General features: G+C 37.9%; 2 protein-coding genes and 1 long non-coding RNA gene across 3 annotated transcripts; 2 read left to right on the forward strand and 1 right to left on the reverse strand.

Moving 5' to 3' along the window:
* Positions 1-6,822: 6,822 nt before the first annotated feature.
* On the forward strand, positions 6,823-7,800 carry LOC122066232 (aspartic proteinase nepenthesin-2-like). The gene has a single exon (XM_042630050.1). It carries the CDS (start codon positions 6,823-6,825, stop codon positions 7,798-7,800), a length of 978 nt encoding a protein of 325 aa, XP_042485984.1.
* Positions 7,801-9,289: 1,489 nt separating this feature from the next.
* LOC122066233 lies at positions 9,290-9,673 on the forward strand. The gene has a single exon (XM_042630052.1). It carries the CDS (start codon positions 9,290-9,292, stop codon positions 9,671-9,673), a length of 384 nt encoding a protein of 127 aa, XP_042485986.1.
* Positions 9,674-10,646: 973 nt separating this feature from the next.
* Positions 10,647-12,872, reverse strand: LOC122066217. Its single transcript, XR_006136288.1, has 2 exons — positions 12,564-12,872; positions 10,647-10,816 (listed from the first exon to the last, which is right to left on the reverse strand). It is a non-coding gene; the product is annotated as an uncharacterized LOC122066217 (long non-coding RNA).
* Between the last annotated feature and the right edge of the window lie 5,509 nt (positions 12,873-18,381).

Raw genomic sequence — 18,381 nt, forward strand, 5'->3', positions numbered from 1 at the left:
GGAGACTGAGACATCGACTTATATATTCCTTCAATGCTCCTACTCGGAGGATATATGGCTCTTTTTTTGTGGGTGTTTCAATGTACTATGGAAGAAAGCTGGAACCATGCCCGATTTCCTCAAATGGTGGAGAAGAAAACAGAAATCTATTTGCTGCAAAGAGGCATGGATCATGGGGTTACTAACAATGGCTGATCATATTTGGCACGAAAGAAATAGTAGAAGGCATGATGGCAAGGCAAGACTGGAAAGATACCTGAAGTAGATGATTCTAGAGGATATACAGTCCGCTAAGCCAAGCACCAAAGGTGAAGTTAAGACAACGACTGATCTCATTTGTTGCAGGAAGCTTGGTATTCCGATTCAGCGTTCTCCCCCTCAATCGATCTTAGAGGTTTTCTGGTGCAGGGCCGAGGTAAATTGGATTAAATTGAATTTTGACAGAAGCTTAAGGGGGAACCCAAGTCATGCAGGTGCAGGCGGGATTTTTCGTGATCACAGGGGAGGCGATCTTAAATCCTATAAAAATTTTATGGGAGTCTCGAAAGTCTTCGAAGCTGAAGTCGAAGGCCTTATGGTGGGGCTGATGCGAGCTCGGGAGCTGGGCATTACATATCTGTGGGTAGAGAGGGATTCTAGTGCTGTTGCAATCTCTATCCAGCAAAAGAAAATTCCATGGTTTGCATTGCAGAGATGGATCTTCCTACAACCATATTTGGAGAGTATCACATGGAAAATAACTCACAACTTCAAAGAAGCGAACTCAATTGCCGACTACCTAGCAAGAGATGCAGCAAAGACAGGGATATCAGCCACAAATATCGATTTCCCTGCCCACATTAAGGATCTTATCAGAAGAGATGCCTAGGGCAGGCCAAACTATAGATTTGATTAGTGCGTTTCTCTTTCCTCTACTGATGGCAATGCCGAAGGTGGGGGTCAGGGAACCGATTTTATTTTTGCTTCAATCTATTTTTTCAGTTTGATGTAGCTCTATTATTTTTTCCCATTTTTCTTCATTTTAATATAATGATTTTCTAGCGAAAAAAAGGATGAGGAACTTCATTTGGTCGGGAGAGATTGACTCCACCAAGGCCATCACAATGAAATGAGAGTCGGTGTGTAAACCCAAATGGGAGGGAGGATTGGGAATAAGGCACCTTAGGGATGTTAATCAAACCCTTCTCTCCAAGATGACTTGGATGATTATGCATGGAAATTCTGATCTCAATAAACTTATTTGGGCAAGATTCCTTTCTAGCCATGGCCTCCTAAAGAAGGGTTACAATAGATCTTCTATTTGGCCTGGCATCAAGAGAATGTGGCATTTTGTGTCTCAAAATGAGAGGTGGATTTTGTGCGATGGGAAAAATATAAATTTTTGGAAAAATAATTGGTTTGGTCCTAAGTCTATAGTCGAGATCTCTAGTCTAGGAGAGAACGTCTTCAACAACCTCTTCCCTACTGTAGACTTGTTCATCAAAAATGGAGCTTAAAAGTTTCCTGCTATTGATTTAAGTCTTTTAACTCAGATCTTTAGCCAAATTAAGGACCTGCGCCTCCACTCCACTCCCATGGAGGATAGATGTGTGTGGAAGCTCGATCCAATGGGAAAATTTTTAGTCAAATCGGGATGGGAAGAGCTTAGGACAATGGCTTCTGTAGTCCCCTGGTTTTTTGTTGCCTGGAACAAGGACTAACCTCCAAGGATCTCTGCTTTGACTTCGTGCTGTGTCCACGGGAAGCTACCAACTGATGATAAAATTCAAAAGAAAGGAATATGCATTTCCTCCAGATGTGACCTGTGTGGGTGCAGTGTGGAATCCTTTGATCATCTTTTTCTTCATTGCAGCTTTTCCATTGACGTTTGGTCCCAATCTACTACTCTGTTTAATGTCGCTTGGGCTAATCAGCCAACAGTGGCAGATGTCATCAAATGGTGGAATATCAAGGGAAGAGGTCGGTCGTTGAAAAGGTCCTAGATGATAGGGCTGGTTGTAACACTTGAAGCTATTTGGTGGTAGCTACAGTTTTAAAAGAGATTTCTTTCATATGCAATGGAATGAAAACCAAGCCCTCCTCTGCTTCAGATTTGGTCCTGAGCAGAAAATTTCTTCTTGACATTTGGCCTTCTGGTCCCCTCAATACATTAGAAGTTCATTGGTGTAAGCCTCCCATCTTGGGTTAAGCTTAAAGTTGATGAATGCTCCTTAGGCAACCCTGATCGAGCGAGTGGTGGTGGCATTTTCAGAGATCATCAAGGGAAAATGCTTCTCTCCTATGGTTTTTTCCTTGGTGTGACCACAAACTTTCAAGCAGAAATATGGAGCATTATAAAGGGCCTGATTCACGCACGTAGTCTTGTTGTGAGAAGAATTTGGATCGAATCTGATTTGGCAGCTACTGTTGTCCTTTTCTACAGCAAGCTCATTCCTTGGTTTCTTTTCCAGGAGTGGAATAACCTTCTCAGCTATGTAAATGCTATCGAGTGGAAAATTACCCATTGTTATAGAGAAGCGAATCCGGTGGCTGATTTTTTAGCCAAAAATGCGGGAAAGACTGGGATGACTGGTGTTGGCATTTCTCTTCCTCAACTTATTACGAACGAATTAATCCTTGATGAAGCTGGCAATTCACATTTTAGATTTTATAAATAGCAGTTGTGAGCCTCTGCTAATGGCAATGTGGAAAGTGGAGGCTTTCTTCCGTTAGTTTTGTTTTTGAGTTCCTGGATGTATATATTCTCTGTTCTTTAAATTTTCTTCCCCTCTTTTAATAAAATCCCGATCTTCTACCAAAAAAATAGTACTCCTCAAATGGCTGCATCATATAGCTTTCATCAAATGGATTCAATAGTTGGTGCTCATCAAGTAGGTTGATCAGTAAATGATTCAATATTTGGTGCTCAACATGTGGATCCATCAATAAGTGTTCTTCATCAATCAATCTACAAAGAGAAAGGGTTGAAGGGGTGGCGGCCATGGCTGCTTAGAAGAGAAAATGAAGAATGAAAAGGTTTTAGGTTTAGGGTTTACTAACCCTCCCAATATATTATTATCAAAAAATATTTGATGTAATAATATATTGTGTAGTTTACAGGTCAGGTGGAAGGGAAAACTTGATACAACCTCAGTCCTAGTTGAGAATATGGAAGCCCAAGCCTCACACCCTAAAATGCTTAGGAGGTCAGCAAGGCTCAAGGCCCACAACACTAAAACTGAACTTGGGTCACACTAGCAGTCTAAGCCCATGTTAGCCCACCAAACTAGCAATAAATCTAACCCACATACCACCTCAACAAGCACTCCTTAGTCACCTCCATATGACTCCAAAGGAGCCAAGTCAGCATTCTAAAAGGCTTGACTCTAAGATGATATTAGGTGGATACAAATTCACATTACATTTTCTTCCACTTGTCTTGAATTCAACCATAGCACCCACAATTTGAAAACACCCTACTTTGAATGCCCCTTCTGTTAGACTTTGAGCATTAATAACATTAAAGACAAAGGCAACCAAGGCAAGGTGAGTTTTCAACATCCAACGTAACCTTGAAGACAAATGCGACTAAGATGTGGAAATATGAATCAAGTTAGTTTTAGAGTCAATATTTTCTCCTTTGTTCTCTTTCACATTGTAATATGTCACACAACCAATGTGACTTTTGCTATTTTATTTTTCTATAAATTATAAGATAATGTAACCTATTGGGACATGAAGAAGTTTAGTAAAAATTTACTCTATTATTGAGTCCTTTCCGAAACCTTGAAGAGTTTCCCATCTTATGACCTTGAAGAGTCATTCTATAGCCTAGAAGAGCTATACCCTTCCTTACTTTCAATTTTCAGATTCGTGCATCAACTTCATGAGACATTTCAGGTGTCTTGCTAATGTTTTCTGAGAAAACTTTTGTCACAAAAATTGTAGAGCTATGAGCCCTTGTTCCATAGGCTTTAGAATCACATCATTCCGACCTGTATTAAGAGAGATATAGTCATTTTCCTATGACTACTTGAATCTACAAATCCTACACTCCTTGCACTAGTGTGATACATGAGTCATTCGACTCTCCGATCTGTAGCTTCCCACGAGGCTACATCAAAACTTCTTTCCCTTGCTGGCAAAGTAGATCTTGTAAAATCAGTCATATCGAGCCTCCCCATCCATAACTTCATAGTTTACTGGTGGCCTCAAACCTCCATCAAAGTAGTGGAAACGTGGATGCGAAATTTCATCTGGTAAGGGAACATAGACAAACAGAAGAAGGTGGTGGTTAAATGGGAGAATGTCTGCAAACCTCTTCAGGAAGGAGTCCTAAGGGTTCGAAGACTGAGAGACGTCAACAAAGCCTGTTTGTGCAAACTTGCTTGGCAGATCAAGCATGAAAATTCCTCCATGAGCAACTTCTTCAGGTCTAGATTTGTAAACAAGGATGGCTCATTGTGTCATGGTTACAAATCTTCCTCTATCCTCCCAGGCCTTAAAAAATTTTGGTCCTTTGTCTCTGAGAAGGAAGTAGGATCAATGGGGAATGGAAAAAGAATAAAATTTTGGTTAGATAACTAGATAGAAGGGAAATCAATAGTAGAAAAATCTGGTCTGGACCAAGGATGGTTTGAAGGGGACCAAACAAAGGTCAACAAATTTATCTCAGACAGCAGATGGCGTCTCCCCCCAGTGAGACCCTTATTCCTTAAGAAAAAAATTGAAAAAATTCAAAGCAACTCTATCTCTGCCTCGGACGACATATGTCACTGGCGGCCCTCTTCCTCAGGTGTTTTCTCCATCTCAACCACTTGGGAGGAAATAAGGAAAAAGAATCCTAAGGTTCCCTAGTTCAGAAACATTTGGAAGCAAAAAATTCTCCCCAAACAATCTACCTCTGGATGGAGTTTATCCAAAAAAGGCTCCCTACCGACGAGAGGTATCCTTCTTTCATCTAAATGTGATTTATGTGGTTCAGCCGAAGAATCATTCGATCACCTCTTCCTCTAGTGTACCTTTTCTGATGCTCTATGGTGTCAATTCTGTAAGCTTTTTAGCTCCAACTGGCCATCAATCTCTAGCACTAAGGCTCTCTTTTTGTGGTGGAATAGAAGATCAAAAAATCAAAATTCTAAAGAAGAATAGAATAAAGGTCTCATTCTTATTCCTTACTTCCTTTGGAGAGAAAGAACCTCTAGGTGGCATGAAAGAAATCCCAAGCATTCGAGGCAAGTCTTGCATCCATAAAAAGTGAGTTACGGGCCTTGTCATCTGTGCTCTCGGACCAGCCTCTAACGGTCTCAGACTTATTATGTGCAAGGCGCATGGGTATCCCTCGTCCTCACTGGATCAGAAGAGATCCTACTGAAGTCTTCTGGTGTGCCCCACCTACAGGATGGATTAAACTTAACTCTGATGGCTGCTCCCTTGGGAACCCAGGGAGGGCAGGTGTGCAGGGGGTATTTTTAGGGATGATAAAGCTGAGATATTTTTTCATTACAGGGAACTACTTGGAGTCCAAACCAGTTTTGAAGCTGAATTTAGTGCGATCATCTCTAGTATGGAACATGCTCGAGACCTGAATGTTCAGAATTTGTGGATCGAATGTGATTCTATTGCTGTCATTTCCCTCGTATCTAGAGGGGTTGTTCCTTGGCTGGTTTTTCAAGATGGAGAAACCTCAGCCCATTCTTGCATTCGGTGAACTGGAAGATCACCCATTGCTATCGCGAGGCCAATCCGATAGCTGATTACCTAGCTTACTCCGCAGCAAAGGATGAGTCTTCTGATCCCATTAATGCCTGGCCTGCTCTTATTAGTATGGAGTTGGAGAAGGACACTCTCACGCGTCCTCAGTTTAGATTCTTCTAGTTCTGGTTGTGTCCCCTAGGCTTCTTTCCTGCTGATGGCCATGTCGAAGGTGGGGTAGGAGTTTAGAGCATCCTTCCATTTTTCTTTGGCCTATTGGCATTGTAATTGGATTTTTCTCTATTTTTTCATTCTTAATACAACTTGATTTCTAGCGGAAAAAAAAAATATATTGTGTAGTTTATATTATAGTATTATTACTATTATTAATGTTTTCATTATATAAATTAATCACATTATATAAATGAGGGTTAAAGCCAGGGTTGGGTTGGGCGGGCTGAGACCTCAACCCAGGCCCGACCCAACCTTGACCCAAGGTTTCAGTTTTTCAACCCTAACCCACCCTCAAGGTCAGAAAACTTGACCTTAACCCAGTTCAATCACAAGGCAGGTTCAGACCATCAACGCCAAATTTAAACCCCTAACAATTGCTGCTCCTTCCCAACCTATGCCACCAACCTTATCTAGTCCATCCCATCTGACTCAACTATTCAACCACTTCAACACAAATGCTACAACTTTATCACTAGGGAATATATGGGTTTTGCCCATCCTCTAAGCCTAAAAGACCTTATCAATGACATATAAAAAGGATTGACATATAACATTTCTTCGTTTTTGGTACTTTGTATTGAAACCTTGTGTAATCTTTCTTTTTTTTTACAAGTTGTGGCCACCTACCTTTACCATATTTAGGAACTATAAATTCTTCTTAAATTTCCTGCACTTCTTCTCTTACAAGTTGTGGCAGTTACCTCGAAACTTCAAATATTCCTCAGACCATCCGGGTTTATCCTTCACATTAAAATCTTTCATTATTTCAATTCATTAACATAAGACAAAATCATTAGTTGTTTGTTATCATATCTTCAGTTATACATTTAATTTGTTCTATGTTTGGACAATTCTCAACTATATATCTCATGTCCCTTGTCAGTGGTAGTCACATTCCATTCTTTGTTAGGTTAAATGGCTTTCATGGAGACTTTGTTATCTCTGATCTATTTCCTCTCAAGTGCATTGTCACTACATTCTGCTGCTATTCATGAAAGTCCCCAGTCCATCACTATAAACCTCATTCACCCATTCTCTGTCCACTCACCATTTTATCTAGGGAAGAACATAACAGAAGTGCAGAAGATTAATCTTCTTATTCAAGCCACAGAAGCTCGTATGGATCATCTATTCCCAACCACAACACTGAATCAAGGAAAGTACAAGAATGGCACCAGCGAGGTTGATGAAATAGCCGCAATAGTGGAATATACAGGTACTTACTATGTAGCCGAGGTAGGTATCGGTACATTTCCCACAAGCCCAAAGGGTCTTCCTTATTACTTGCTTATGGATACTGGAAGCCACACTACTTGGGTCCAATGTGAAGGTTGCAATCCATGCTTTTCCCTAACACAGACACCCAATTTCCCATTTCAAAGATCTCAAAGTTATAGGTCCATTCCATGTGGTCACCAAGAGTGTCCGACTCCAAGAGAAGCTTGCTATGGATCATCCTGTGGATTCAAAGCAAGGTACGGTAGTTCCGTTGGGCCTTCGACAAGGGGAACCATTGCAAAAGAGACCTTAACCTTCTCTTCTGATAGATTGGGAGATACAGAATCGCATGACAACATATTCTTGGCATGTGGCTTAGAGAATCAAAACATTCGCTTTCCACAACCGAATAAAATTGCTGGAGTTTTGGGATTAGGGCCTGGAGGCCCTGGAACTTCTCCGATATGGAGCCAAGTACTAAAAAAACGCTTCTCTTATTGCTTAGCTACCTCTGAGCAAACCAGTTCTCGGTTACATATTGGAGAAGGTGCAAGGATGGTAGGACCACAAGTTGTGTCTACACCATTGGTGAAAGGAGCTAACCCTTCACTCTACTATGTGGGATTGAAAGATATCGGCATTGCAGGGACTTGCCTTAGGATACAAGGATTATAAGCCGGTGGTTGCATCATAGATACAGGAGCTCCGTATAGTTCACTACTTCCTAATGCTTATGCTATGGTGAGAAATGGTTTTATTCAGTATTTCGCACAGTTTGGTATGCAACCATACGGTAATGGAAGTAGACCAAGCGATCTGCCCAGATTTGATCTCTGTTTCCCTAGGGCGCCGCTTGGTTTTAGGTTTCCAACTATGACATTCCATTTCAAAGGAGCTGATCTTGTTGTGCAGCCTATTAGTGTTTTTGTAGTGGGGGAAAATTTTATTTGTGTTGCACTTAAATCGAGTGACAAAAAAACAATGCTTGGAGCTTATCAGCAAACTCAACATGAGTTCTCCTTCGATTTGGAGATTGGAAATAGAGGAACTCTCTTCTTTGCTCCGAACAATTGTGGAGCCCCTACTTAAGAGTATTTTTGTCTTTTCTGAAATAGTTTGTACTTAGCAATGAAAATAAAAGTTTCCGTTTAATGACTTATCTTTTTAGTTTCATAGCCAATTTCTCTGGCTCATTGTTTCAATAACCAAAGATCAAATTGACGAAATTTTGAGTAGCCACATGGCTTCTTTTGATTTCCATTGACTGAGGTTTTGGTTTTCATCATGTTTGTAGGGACTAGATCAGGCCCCATTAACTAGTGCGCCTAGGGTTTGTTAAATAGTACATGCTCATCTATTTGGTTTGAGTAATTCGATATCGTCCAAGTTTAGGTTAGGGTCTTAAGACTGGGCCAAGACAAGCCCAATATTTGGCAAACATAAAATCTAATAGTAGAATTTAATATTTCTTGGAAAGTAAGAGTTTTGATGCATGAGTGGTGAAAAAGAATCTCTATAGCCACTAACAAATGATCGAGAAAGCCATCAAATTTGGGTTCGAATTTCTAGGGACTGTTGTGGGTGATCTAGTTGGAGTACCATAGGCTTAGGTACGGTTTGCCTAACTTGGAAAGAGTTACGAGTTATTTTAGAAGGTACCAAATCCTCTTCCAAAAGAGTCTCCGAAATCATCAATGCCCAGGGTGATAAAATTAGATGTCTACAATATCCTATTGTCATCAACAAAAATCCAATGACTAGGTACTTATATACATTGACAATATATAGGAGGCATGATTCTGTACTCATTCAGAGATACTATATCGCATTTGTTTATTATAGAAGGAGCACAATAACACATATTAACATTTCTGTACATAACTTGTATCATTAGATAAATAAATTTATATAGGATCAAGTTTTCCTCAGGTCACGGTTAATGGAAATGTGCCCATTTGGCTAGACTATAGAGGGAGAGAATGGGGTCACATATGTATGTATGTATCTATGTATGCAGGCATGCATGTATGTATGTATATATATATATATATATATCATACTATTATATATAAGCTCTTGGGTGAAACTTAGCTCTGATGGCTGCACACTCAGAAATCCGGGTCACGCTGGAGGTGGTGGTATCCTTAGGGATCACGATGGAAAAATGTTGATCAGCTATCAGATCTTCTTCGGAATTTCGAATAGCTTCTTAGCAAAGATATGGAGTATTTTGAAAGGGATTAAGCTCGCTCGTGCCAAGGGCTTTCAGCAGTTGTGGATTGAGTCTGACTCTTCTACGGTAGTTTCCTTCTTTCACCACAGGCTTATTCCATGGTTTGCTCTTCAGGAGTGGAACCATTTTCTTAACTACTTAAATGCTATTGAGTGGAAGATATCCCACTGTTACAGAGAAGCCAACCTTGTTGTGGATTTTCTGGCTAAGGAAGCTGCTAAAACTGGGACATCTTTTGATGATGTTTCCCTATCTCTTTGCATCAGGCATGAATTAGTTATTGACAAAGCAGGCATACTTGCTTTAGATTTTTAAGATAGCGGCTGTGAGTCTCTGTTGATGGCAATGCCAAAGGTGGAGACTCGCTTCAGGCTCTCGCATTATATTTCTTTTCTACTTTTCCTTATATTTTAATACAATCTGACCTTCAAAAGAAAAAAATATAAAAGCACGAAGTGACAAATCTTTCACTCGACAATTTTTCCCTTTCCTCTTTACTATCCTTTTTCTCCATTCTTTTTATTATTTTTTAAAATTTCTGGTACCCTTTATATTTTTATTTTACTTAAACACTCTCTAAATTTAATTCCTTTATTGTTCTAATATCTCACGTCCCCTCTCTATCTCTCCTATTTTCTTTCTTTTTTTCTTTTCCAAAAGTGAAAGTCTCCGACCTATTTTCTCTTTGCGATCAAAACTCTCTCTCACCCTCAAGCGAACCAGAAAACTATCCTTCCAAAAGGTGAACTCCCTCTCCCACCATCAAAAGATCTCTTAAGATAGGTGGCTTTCTAAAAATCAAATTGAAATTGGATATTCCTTTGTTATTCTTTTCATTTATCAAAATTGCAGAGAAAATTAATGGTTGAAGGTGATAGGAACTGCCTTTTGAAAACTCACTTTTCAGACACTATATTCCCAAAATGCCACATTCCAATCGAAGATATTTTGCTTTCACCAATTTTCCTAGTAAGCAGACAAGCCTTCATTTTATATTTCTAAATTGAGGGTAGTGAGTTCATTTATTGTTTCACTGCCAATTTTTCTATTTTTTTTATACCCAGGGTGTCCAGATCTTTGATCCAACAAATCTTTGGGGTCACTATGATACCGGTTACATAGGACCGAATCAATCCGAGATGGAAACTCTTGTGCGGTGGCCCCAAGAAGTTAGGTGTAGCATGTAACAACCCCAAACCCGAGATAAGAGTATGATCACACCCTCACGAGTGAAAATCAAATGATCAAAAAAAAATATGACACCTCATCAAAAATCTTACTCATAATATCCTCCATAAGGATTAAATGTTTATTAATATTACAAAGTTCTATTACATCAAATTGTCAGGATCTTCCCTTGGTGGCAATACTTATAATTCAAATCCCTTAAAATTGTACATTTCTATTGAGAAATCCATACGGCTGGTTTCTTTCCGGTCTTATAGCATTGATCTACATCTGTAGAAAAAGATATATAATGATGGGGTAAGCTCGATAGCTCAGTGAGAGAAACCTCCCAAGGTATACACACACAGACACACACAATAATAAATATTATAATATCCATATTTATACCCTCCTACATATTTATATCAAACAAGTAATATCATTGGCATAATAATAGTGATCCTACAATGATCCATCATATTGTGCGAACAATCTTGACACTATACACTCACCTCTTCTTCCCCAGCTATGTGAGGTACACCACATCGCATTAAATCGTACACTCATCTCTTCATCCCCTACTAGGTGAGGTACGTAACCTAACCTCATTCTCAATACACAAAGAACCATAACATATATTTGTACATCATTTCACAATATAATCACAATTATATTTCTTGTTTCATGTATGTGATGTATCACCACAAATATTCATTTATCTCATAATAATAACCTCAATCGCAACATCCCAATTTGTACTTCAGATGCAAACATCCCATAGTAAATGAACAAATAATCTTAATGGCTATCATCATGATATTTATCACATCAATATAGTAAATAACACATATATGCATCCATCACACAACCGGGGATGATAACTAGGTCAGTCCCACTACCTTGATCCTTCAGTTATAATATTAGAACAACAACTCACAACACGTCAACCGTTCCCTGGTAACTAAAAGGACAGATTCTTAATAACCAATCATAGAATGACTCTCATCACTATTCTTTCAGTAAGGTTCATATTAAAGGGCATTTTTGTCCCAAAAAAAAAATTAGCTTCAGAGAATGACTTCTTCTGAACATATTCAGATTATCGAATCGTAATCCAACACCACTGGAATCACCTCGATCCGAGTTCAGATGAAAAATTTATGATAATTTTTATGCAGTCTATTTTCTGTAATTTTTCAAACAGCTGCCCAGAAATTAAATTCTGCTCTCGGGCAAAATCTATGTTCTCACTTCAAGTGACATTTAAGGTCATTTAGAGGCATAATTAGACAGAGCCTATTTCTGTCAAAGTTGAAGCCCTATGAATCTATTTTATAAAACACTTAAAATCAACTAATTCCAAGTTTATATGAAAAAGTTATGCTGTTTTTACGAAACAAATTTCTGTAGGCCTGAACAGCAAACAACTATCCAGAAATTATTTCTGCTCTCAAGCAGAATCTATATTCTCATTTCAATTGCAGTTTAAGGTCATTTAGGAGCATAATTAGACAGAGCCTATTTCTCTCAAATTTGAAGCCCTATGAATCTATTTTCTAAAACACTTAAATCAACTAATTCCAAATCCATATGAAAATTTTATACTGCTTTTACCGAACAAATGTCTGTAGGCTAGAACAGCAAACAATTGCCCAGAAATTACTTTTGCTCTCGGGCAGAATCTATGTTCTCACTTCAAGTGCAGTTTAAGGTTATTTAAGAGCATAATTAGATGCAGTCTATTTCTGTCAAAGTTGAAACCCCATGGGTTTAATTTATAAAACACTCAAAATCAACTAATTCCGAGTTAATATGAAAAAGTTATGATATTTTTACTAAACAAAGGTCTGTCTGCCAAGACAGTAAATCCAAATCTGAAGTGGAGTTTTAGGATTCAAAATTTCCAAATTTTGACTCAAATCCTTGAGTTCATTCACATGCATTCCGTAACCTACATGAATAATTCTTCTTAAGTTCATCTCACACTCAAATCTCACAAGTATTTCTTGAATAAGGGTATGTAAGTTAGTACACTAACCTGAAATTCTGAAATCTTGTACTCAAGTATTTAGATGCTTAATCTAAAAAAGACCTCCCAATCTCTTAGACATTTTTCAGAAATAAGCTCTATTTTCCCTCAAATCTCCTTTTCCCTCTTTAGATTCAAGCTTGAGTTGTTGTAGAACCTCATTCTTCTCCATCCTTTATTCTTCTCCTCTTCATTTCATGAGCTTTTTTCTCTTCAACGTCTTCCCTTTTTCTCCTTCTCCTTCTCTTCACATGATAGAAGTAGAGAATGAGAAAGAAAAACTCACCGGTTTATCCTCCCAATATATCATTGCCTAAATTTAGGATTTCTAAATTGTCTAAATTACGCCTTGACTCATCACTTGCATGGCATTTAAGTAATGACACCTATATTTTGATGGTACTCTCATACTTATATTTATTCATTTTAAACTCTTTAACTTTTATAATATTGCAACTCGCCCGATATGTGTGAAATGATCATAATATCCCTATCCACCTATTTCATCACCAATAGGATTCATTGTATGTCAACTACCATGTCAGTATTTATGGTACCCTTGAATAGTATATTTAATACGAATTATCCATTTTACCCTCACTATGTCCAACTATTTACACCAATGGGATTGAAAATTATGAAATCCCATTCCTACCCCTTGACCACCTCTCCTAGAGCCAATGTATGGATTAAACTTGTCATCCCATCAAGTGGATTTACTATTTTACCCTCAGCTTGGCTTGAAATTAACATGTGGAACCCACCACTAACTTGTAAAGTAAAAGAACAGGTGAAAGCACTTATGGGGACTTGATCCCACAACCTTAGCTTTCATAAGGAATCATACAACCATTGGGCCATTATATCCATTAATGATATAGGCATATGACAATTTTATAATGTACAAACACTATTACACAAAACTTAAATTGAATACATAACGGTAATTCTCAATTACCTATATTATCCACACCTCATAAAATCCCGCAATGCCATCAAAAGGGAGAAATTTTGGTGTCGACCCTATAAGATCCACCACAAAATATATTTTATTAATAAATCTTGGGATGGGATATTACACAGCGGCGAAGGTTTTATCATGGGACCTCGCCTCCTGAGATGGAGTACCTTGTCCCCTCGAAGCCAACTATACTAATTTCTTGGAGTTTTAGTGCCACATTGACAACTTATGTTCAATCCAACTTCTTGCTGTGAATATCAAAAGTCTCTTTTCTTTCTCTACTTTTGGTTGGGGGATGCTTCTTGCTAGAGATGGAATTAGATAGACTAGGATATAATACATCCCAAATCATTCTAGATAAGTTGTAGTGTACTACCAGTAAAATATTATCATGATCGGTTACTCATTCAACATACATTGTACTTGTATATTTTTATATAAGCACAAATAAATGAATCTATCTCTTTGATAAAGCAATCATATCTTATGGATTGGTTAGGGATCAAGAGGGTATGAACAGGGCACATATTTCTAGCCTATAGACCAGTACAACCTTACCCTTTCCCCCCGTGACACCATGCTTCAATGATGATCTACTTCACATAGACAGAACTGTCTTATTAAACTCTTTTTCTTTTTCTTTTTTTTTTTTTTTTTTTTTTTTGGGTAGGTATTTTAGGTTTAAACCTCCCCATCTTTGATTCACTTGCAATTATCCTAAAGTATTTTTCTTTCATTTCGTACATCCATAACATTAATCTCCGTGTAGGAAAGTAGTATACCCTACTAATTAAACTCTTGAAAATAATTCAATGAAAGAGATAAAGATTTACATTGCTTCTGCATTGAATTCCCTCCACTTCCTTAGTGGACTTCTACGAAGAAATGTTAGGCATTCAGAAAAGTACCTCAGCATTTTAATCTTATTTAGCAGCTTTTAGATACAACTCTCTTCTTTTCACCTTCTTTAGCATGGTACCACCAAACTTCAAGCTCAATGAAAGGAAATTACTGAGATGGTCAAATGTGAGCTTATTATTCTCCTTTTTTATAATTTTTTGTCACCTTTTTTGTTGTGGTGATTAAAACATATGTTTCAATCTAAATAATTTTAGAGTGTTGTGTTTCCTGGTTCTGGTTCTTCAATTATTCTTTTGCACACTATGACTAATAGGTACTACCAGCAATATAGCGTCTATTTGACAAACTCATTCTCATTTTCCCTTTCCTGTCCCTTTCTCTAATAAATGAGGATTTATTAAGATGAAGCAGAACAAGTAATTGGAAGTTCTCTTGTAGTGGTAGAGGCCTCGAAGGAAGACTTCTTTTGGACACTTGTTTTTCTTTGAGCCATGAATCACAGTTTTTCACACTTTCATTTCTCTTAATGTTTTACATATCAGTGATTCTTCCACAATTATCCAAAAAACAGTAAGGCTTTGTTTGGTATTGTTTCTGTTCCAAAAATGACGTTTCGTGTCAAAAACGAAAATTTCAGTTTGTGTCAAAATGCCATTTTTAAACGAAAAAATTGTGTTTCAAAATTTCAAATTTTTATCGCGAACGATAGTTCTTTGTTTCGTAAAATGGAACGAAACTGGGAAGACGGAAGTCCAATCTCGTTTTTTTCATTTTTTTTTTCACTTTTTGTTCCAAAAAAACAAAAACAAACCATAAGTGCACCAAACACTTTATTCCATTGTTTCGTTCCAATAGAATGAAAACACTCCAATAAACATTTTTTTAGAACAATAACAAACGGAGTCTTAGTATGCCATACATGATGAGTAGGCTGCCATGAGAGAGAGAGAGAGAGAGAGAGAGAGAGAGAGCATGGATTGAATATGGAAGCATTAGAGTTCACGCAACATATAATAAGAAACGTACAGAATGGGAGACTGATTTATATTATATATATTGAAAAAAAAAATTAATGTGGATGACCCCATTAGAGAAAGTGGGTTTCTTCCGCTTCTTCTTCCCCACTCACTCTCTCTTCCCTAAACGTGGAGGAGAAAAATCCTCCCCCATTTAACATATCTCTATAATCTCCCCATGTAACATCTGTTCATAATTATTTAAAAAAAAAAATCTGTCCATAATTATCTGTCTCAATATCTATCTCACACACTCTCTATTACCTAATGGGGTGGAGGAGAGAAATTCTCCCCCTTTTAATATATCTCCATAATTATTTAAAAAAAAAATTCTCCATAATTATCTCTCTCAATCTCTCTCTCTAACACACTCTCTCTTCCCTAATCGTGGAGGAGAGAAATTCTCCCCCATTTAACATCTCTCCATAATTATTTAAAAAAAAAAAATTCTCTCCATAATTATCTCTCTCTCTCTCACTCTCACTCTCACTCTCTTCCCTAAACGTGGAGGAGAGAAATTCTCCCCCTCCCCACTTGTAACACCCATATTTACTTCTCTCTTAAAGTCACCACTCTCTCACTCTCACCACTTCACAGAGATCCTCAAATATATATATATATATATATATATTCAAGTGCGTGGATAGCTTGCAGTAGTTCTTCTCTGGCCTGTTTCATCAAACCCCAGTTGAGAAGTTATTAATTGAGGATTCACAAAGATGGATAATAATAATAATATATGGGGATCGGTGATGTTCTTTCCTGTTCCTGTAGGTGGAGTTCTGGATGTGTTTCCTGCTGATGTTATTCGGATCCATCCCTAGAATCATTTATGCTATTTATGCCATCACCAAGTGAATTAAACTAAAAAAAACAAATTCTCTTTCTCGCTCGCTCCCTGTCTGTCTTTGTGGCGGTTTGTAAGTTTCTAATTGAAAAATAAAAATCATATTTTTTCTTAAAAACTTTTGATTTGATTCAATAAAAGATTACTCTTTCAGGGGTTTGGTTGAATTACTCTTTCAAGGGTTTGGTTGAAACTTTTGATTCGACTGTAAATCTTTCACAAGAAAGGAAATATGATTTACGCCGGGAGTTCCATCTCTTGGTTTGCTTTTCTACTTTTTCTCCTTTAGGTTGTTATTAGACTATCCATGTTTATTTTATTTTATCTTTATTTCCTGGAATCATTCATGTGGTGTCACACACTCCTTTCATCAAGCTCAGAATTGGTGGGGTCAGCCACATCTCGGCGTATTCACTGTTGACCTTATTAAGAACAAGTACTAATCCATGAGATGAATGTGCTATCAAGCTGCAACATTTTATGTATTCTAAACTCGTTCCTTTTTCTCTTTTTCATTTTTTTTTTTCAGGTCATTAGCTGATGGTACATATCAGATATGGGATTCTAGAAACTTTAACTTCACACTTAACATATAAGGCTCAGATAAATCAAACCATGAGATGCATATGCTATCTAGCAATGAAATCAGTGTGAATTATGTGCAATTTAGGTAAGTCTGTCTTGGGTAATAGACAAACTATTTAGTATGAAATTTAACCTATTGATCCTTATTCCCATGTCCTTGTGCAGTGGTTGTATTGTGCAGTGGTTGTATTGTGCCATGTTTTTAATAAACATGGAATCTTTCTTATTTCAAAGCAATGCAATGTGAAACATACATGCTTTCTCATCTCTGCGGATATTAGGTTACTTCTTCAGTAACTTGACTAAAATCAGCTTTTTTTTTCTTGATAAAGAAACTTTATTAACGCCGGGGGAACAACGTTCCCATACAGTCAGCGAACAGAATGGATGCCAGAACAGGGGGAGGGGTGAACAACAGAAACAAAGGGGATTGTTGGGAGGCCGCATTGGAAGCAAGGAGATCCGCAGCGGCGTTGCCTTCCCGCAAGGTGTGACAGTAGAGAACGGACTGTAACCTTTGAGAAATTGAGTGGCAATCGTTGTTAATGTTGAAGATGCGCCAGGGGCATGATCCGGATTGCCGTTGGAGCAAGTTGACAATAAGCAAGTTATCGCTTTCCACCATTACAGATTGAAGGGTATTGTTGACTGCCCAAAGAAGAGCAAAACACACAGCTAAGGCCTTCAGCAACAACCGCGTGTGCCTCACCAATGCCAAGGGAGAAGCCTCCAACCCTTAAAGCATCTGAATTTCTGCCAATACCGCTAATTGCTGCTGGACCTGGATTTCCCTTGCTGGCTCCATCTACATTAATTTTCAGAAATTCAGGAGGTTGTGGCAGCCAAGAAACCAGATGAGGACTAAAATCAGCTCACTTAATTGATTCGATAAAAAAGGGAAAGAAAATGAAATAGTTCTAATTTTTTAATCACATGAAACAGTTCTATTGGACGAAAATTTATCCACTTCACATGTGAAGCTCCCATCAATATTTTTCACAATGATTCGTAATAAGCTAATCAAGCCTATAATATTAACACATTAATTGAAATTTGAAATCCTCTCTCTCTCTCTCTCTCTCACTCTCTCTCTCTCTCTCATATAAGTCACTTCATATGAGGGATGAGAATGCAGATTGTAGCGAAGCCTGCCTCCCCCCCTAGAGAAATTTATCCCATACAACATTATGAAAAAATATATATATATATATATATATATATATAGGGATAAGTTTCCTTATTCTCCACATTCTTGGATCTGACTCCTCTCCAAACCCCATCCGAAGGCTGGGAGGACCCTTACATGCAACCCAACACATTACGCTCACCCCCAAGTCCTATCAGGCATGGGATGGGGGTGTTGGACGCACAGCACATTGGAGAGGATTTTTTTCCCTACCCTCTAGGCGCACGACTGACTTCATATAATAGGTTATTTTCTACTGTTGATTTCTTCACCACTGTAGGTGATGGAAAACTTTTTCCATTCTTATTAACTATAAATTTTCCTTAAGACTTCACTCATTGTCAACAATATACCAGTCCATTCTTCCGCAC

Source organism: Macadamia integrifolia, unplaced genomic scaffold (genome assembly GCF_013358625.1).
Source record: "Macadamia integrifolia cultivar HAES 741 unplaced genomic scaffold, SCU_Mint_v3 scaffold23, whole genome shotgun sequence".
NCBI lineage: Eukaryota > Viridiplantae > Streptophyta > Magnoliopsida > Proteales > Proteaceae > Macadamia > Macadamia integrifolia.

Excerpts from the sequence above, each read along its gene's own strand:
- LOC122066232 (XM_042630050.1), top strand. The coding sequence starts at position 6,823 with ATGGCTTTCATGGAGACTTTGTTATCTCTGATCTATTTCCTCTCAAGT.
- LOC122066233 (XM_042630052.1), top strand. The coding sequence starts at position 9,290 with ATGTTGATCAGCTATCAGATCTTCTTCGGAATTTCGAATAGCTTCTTA.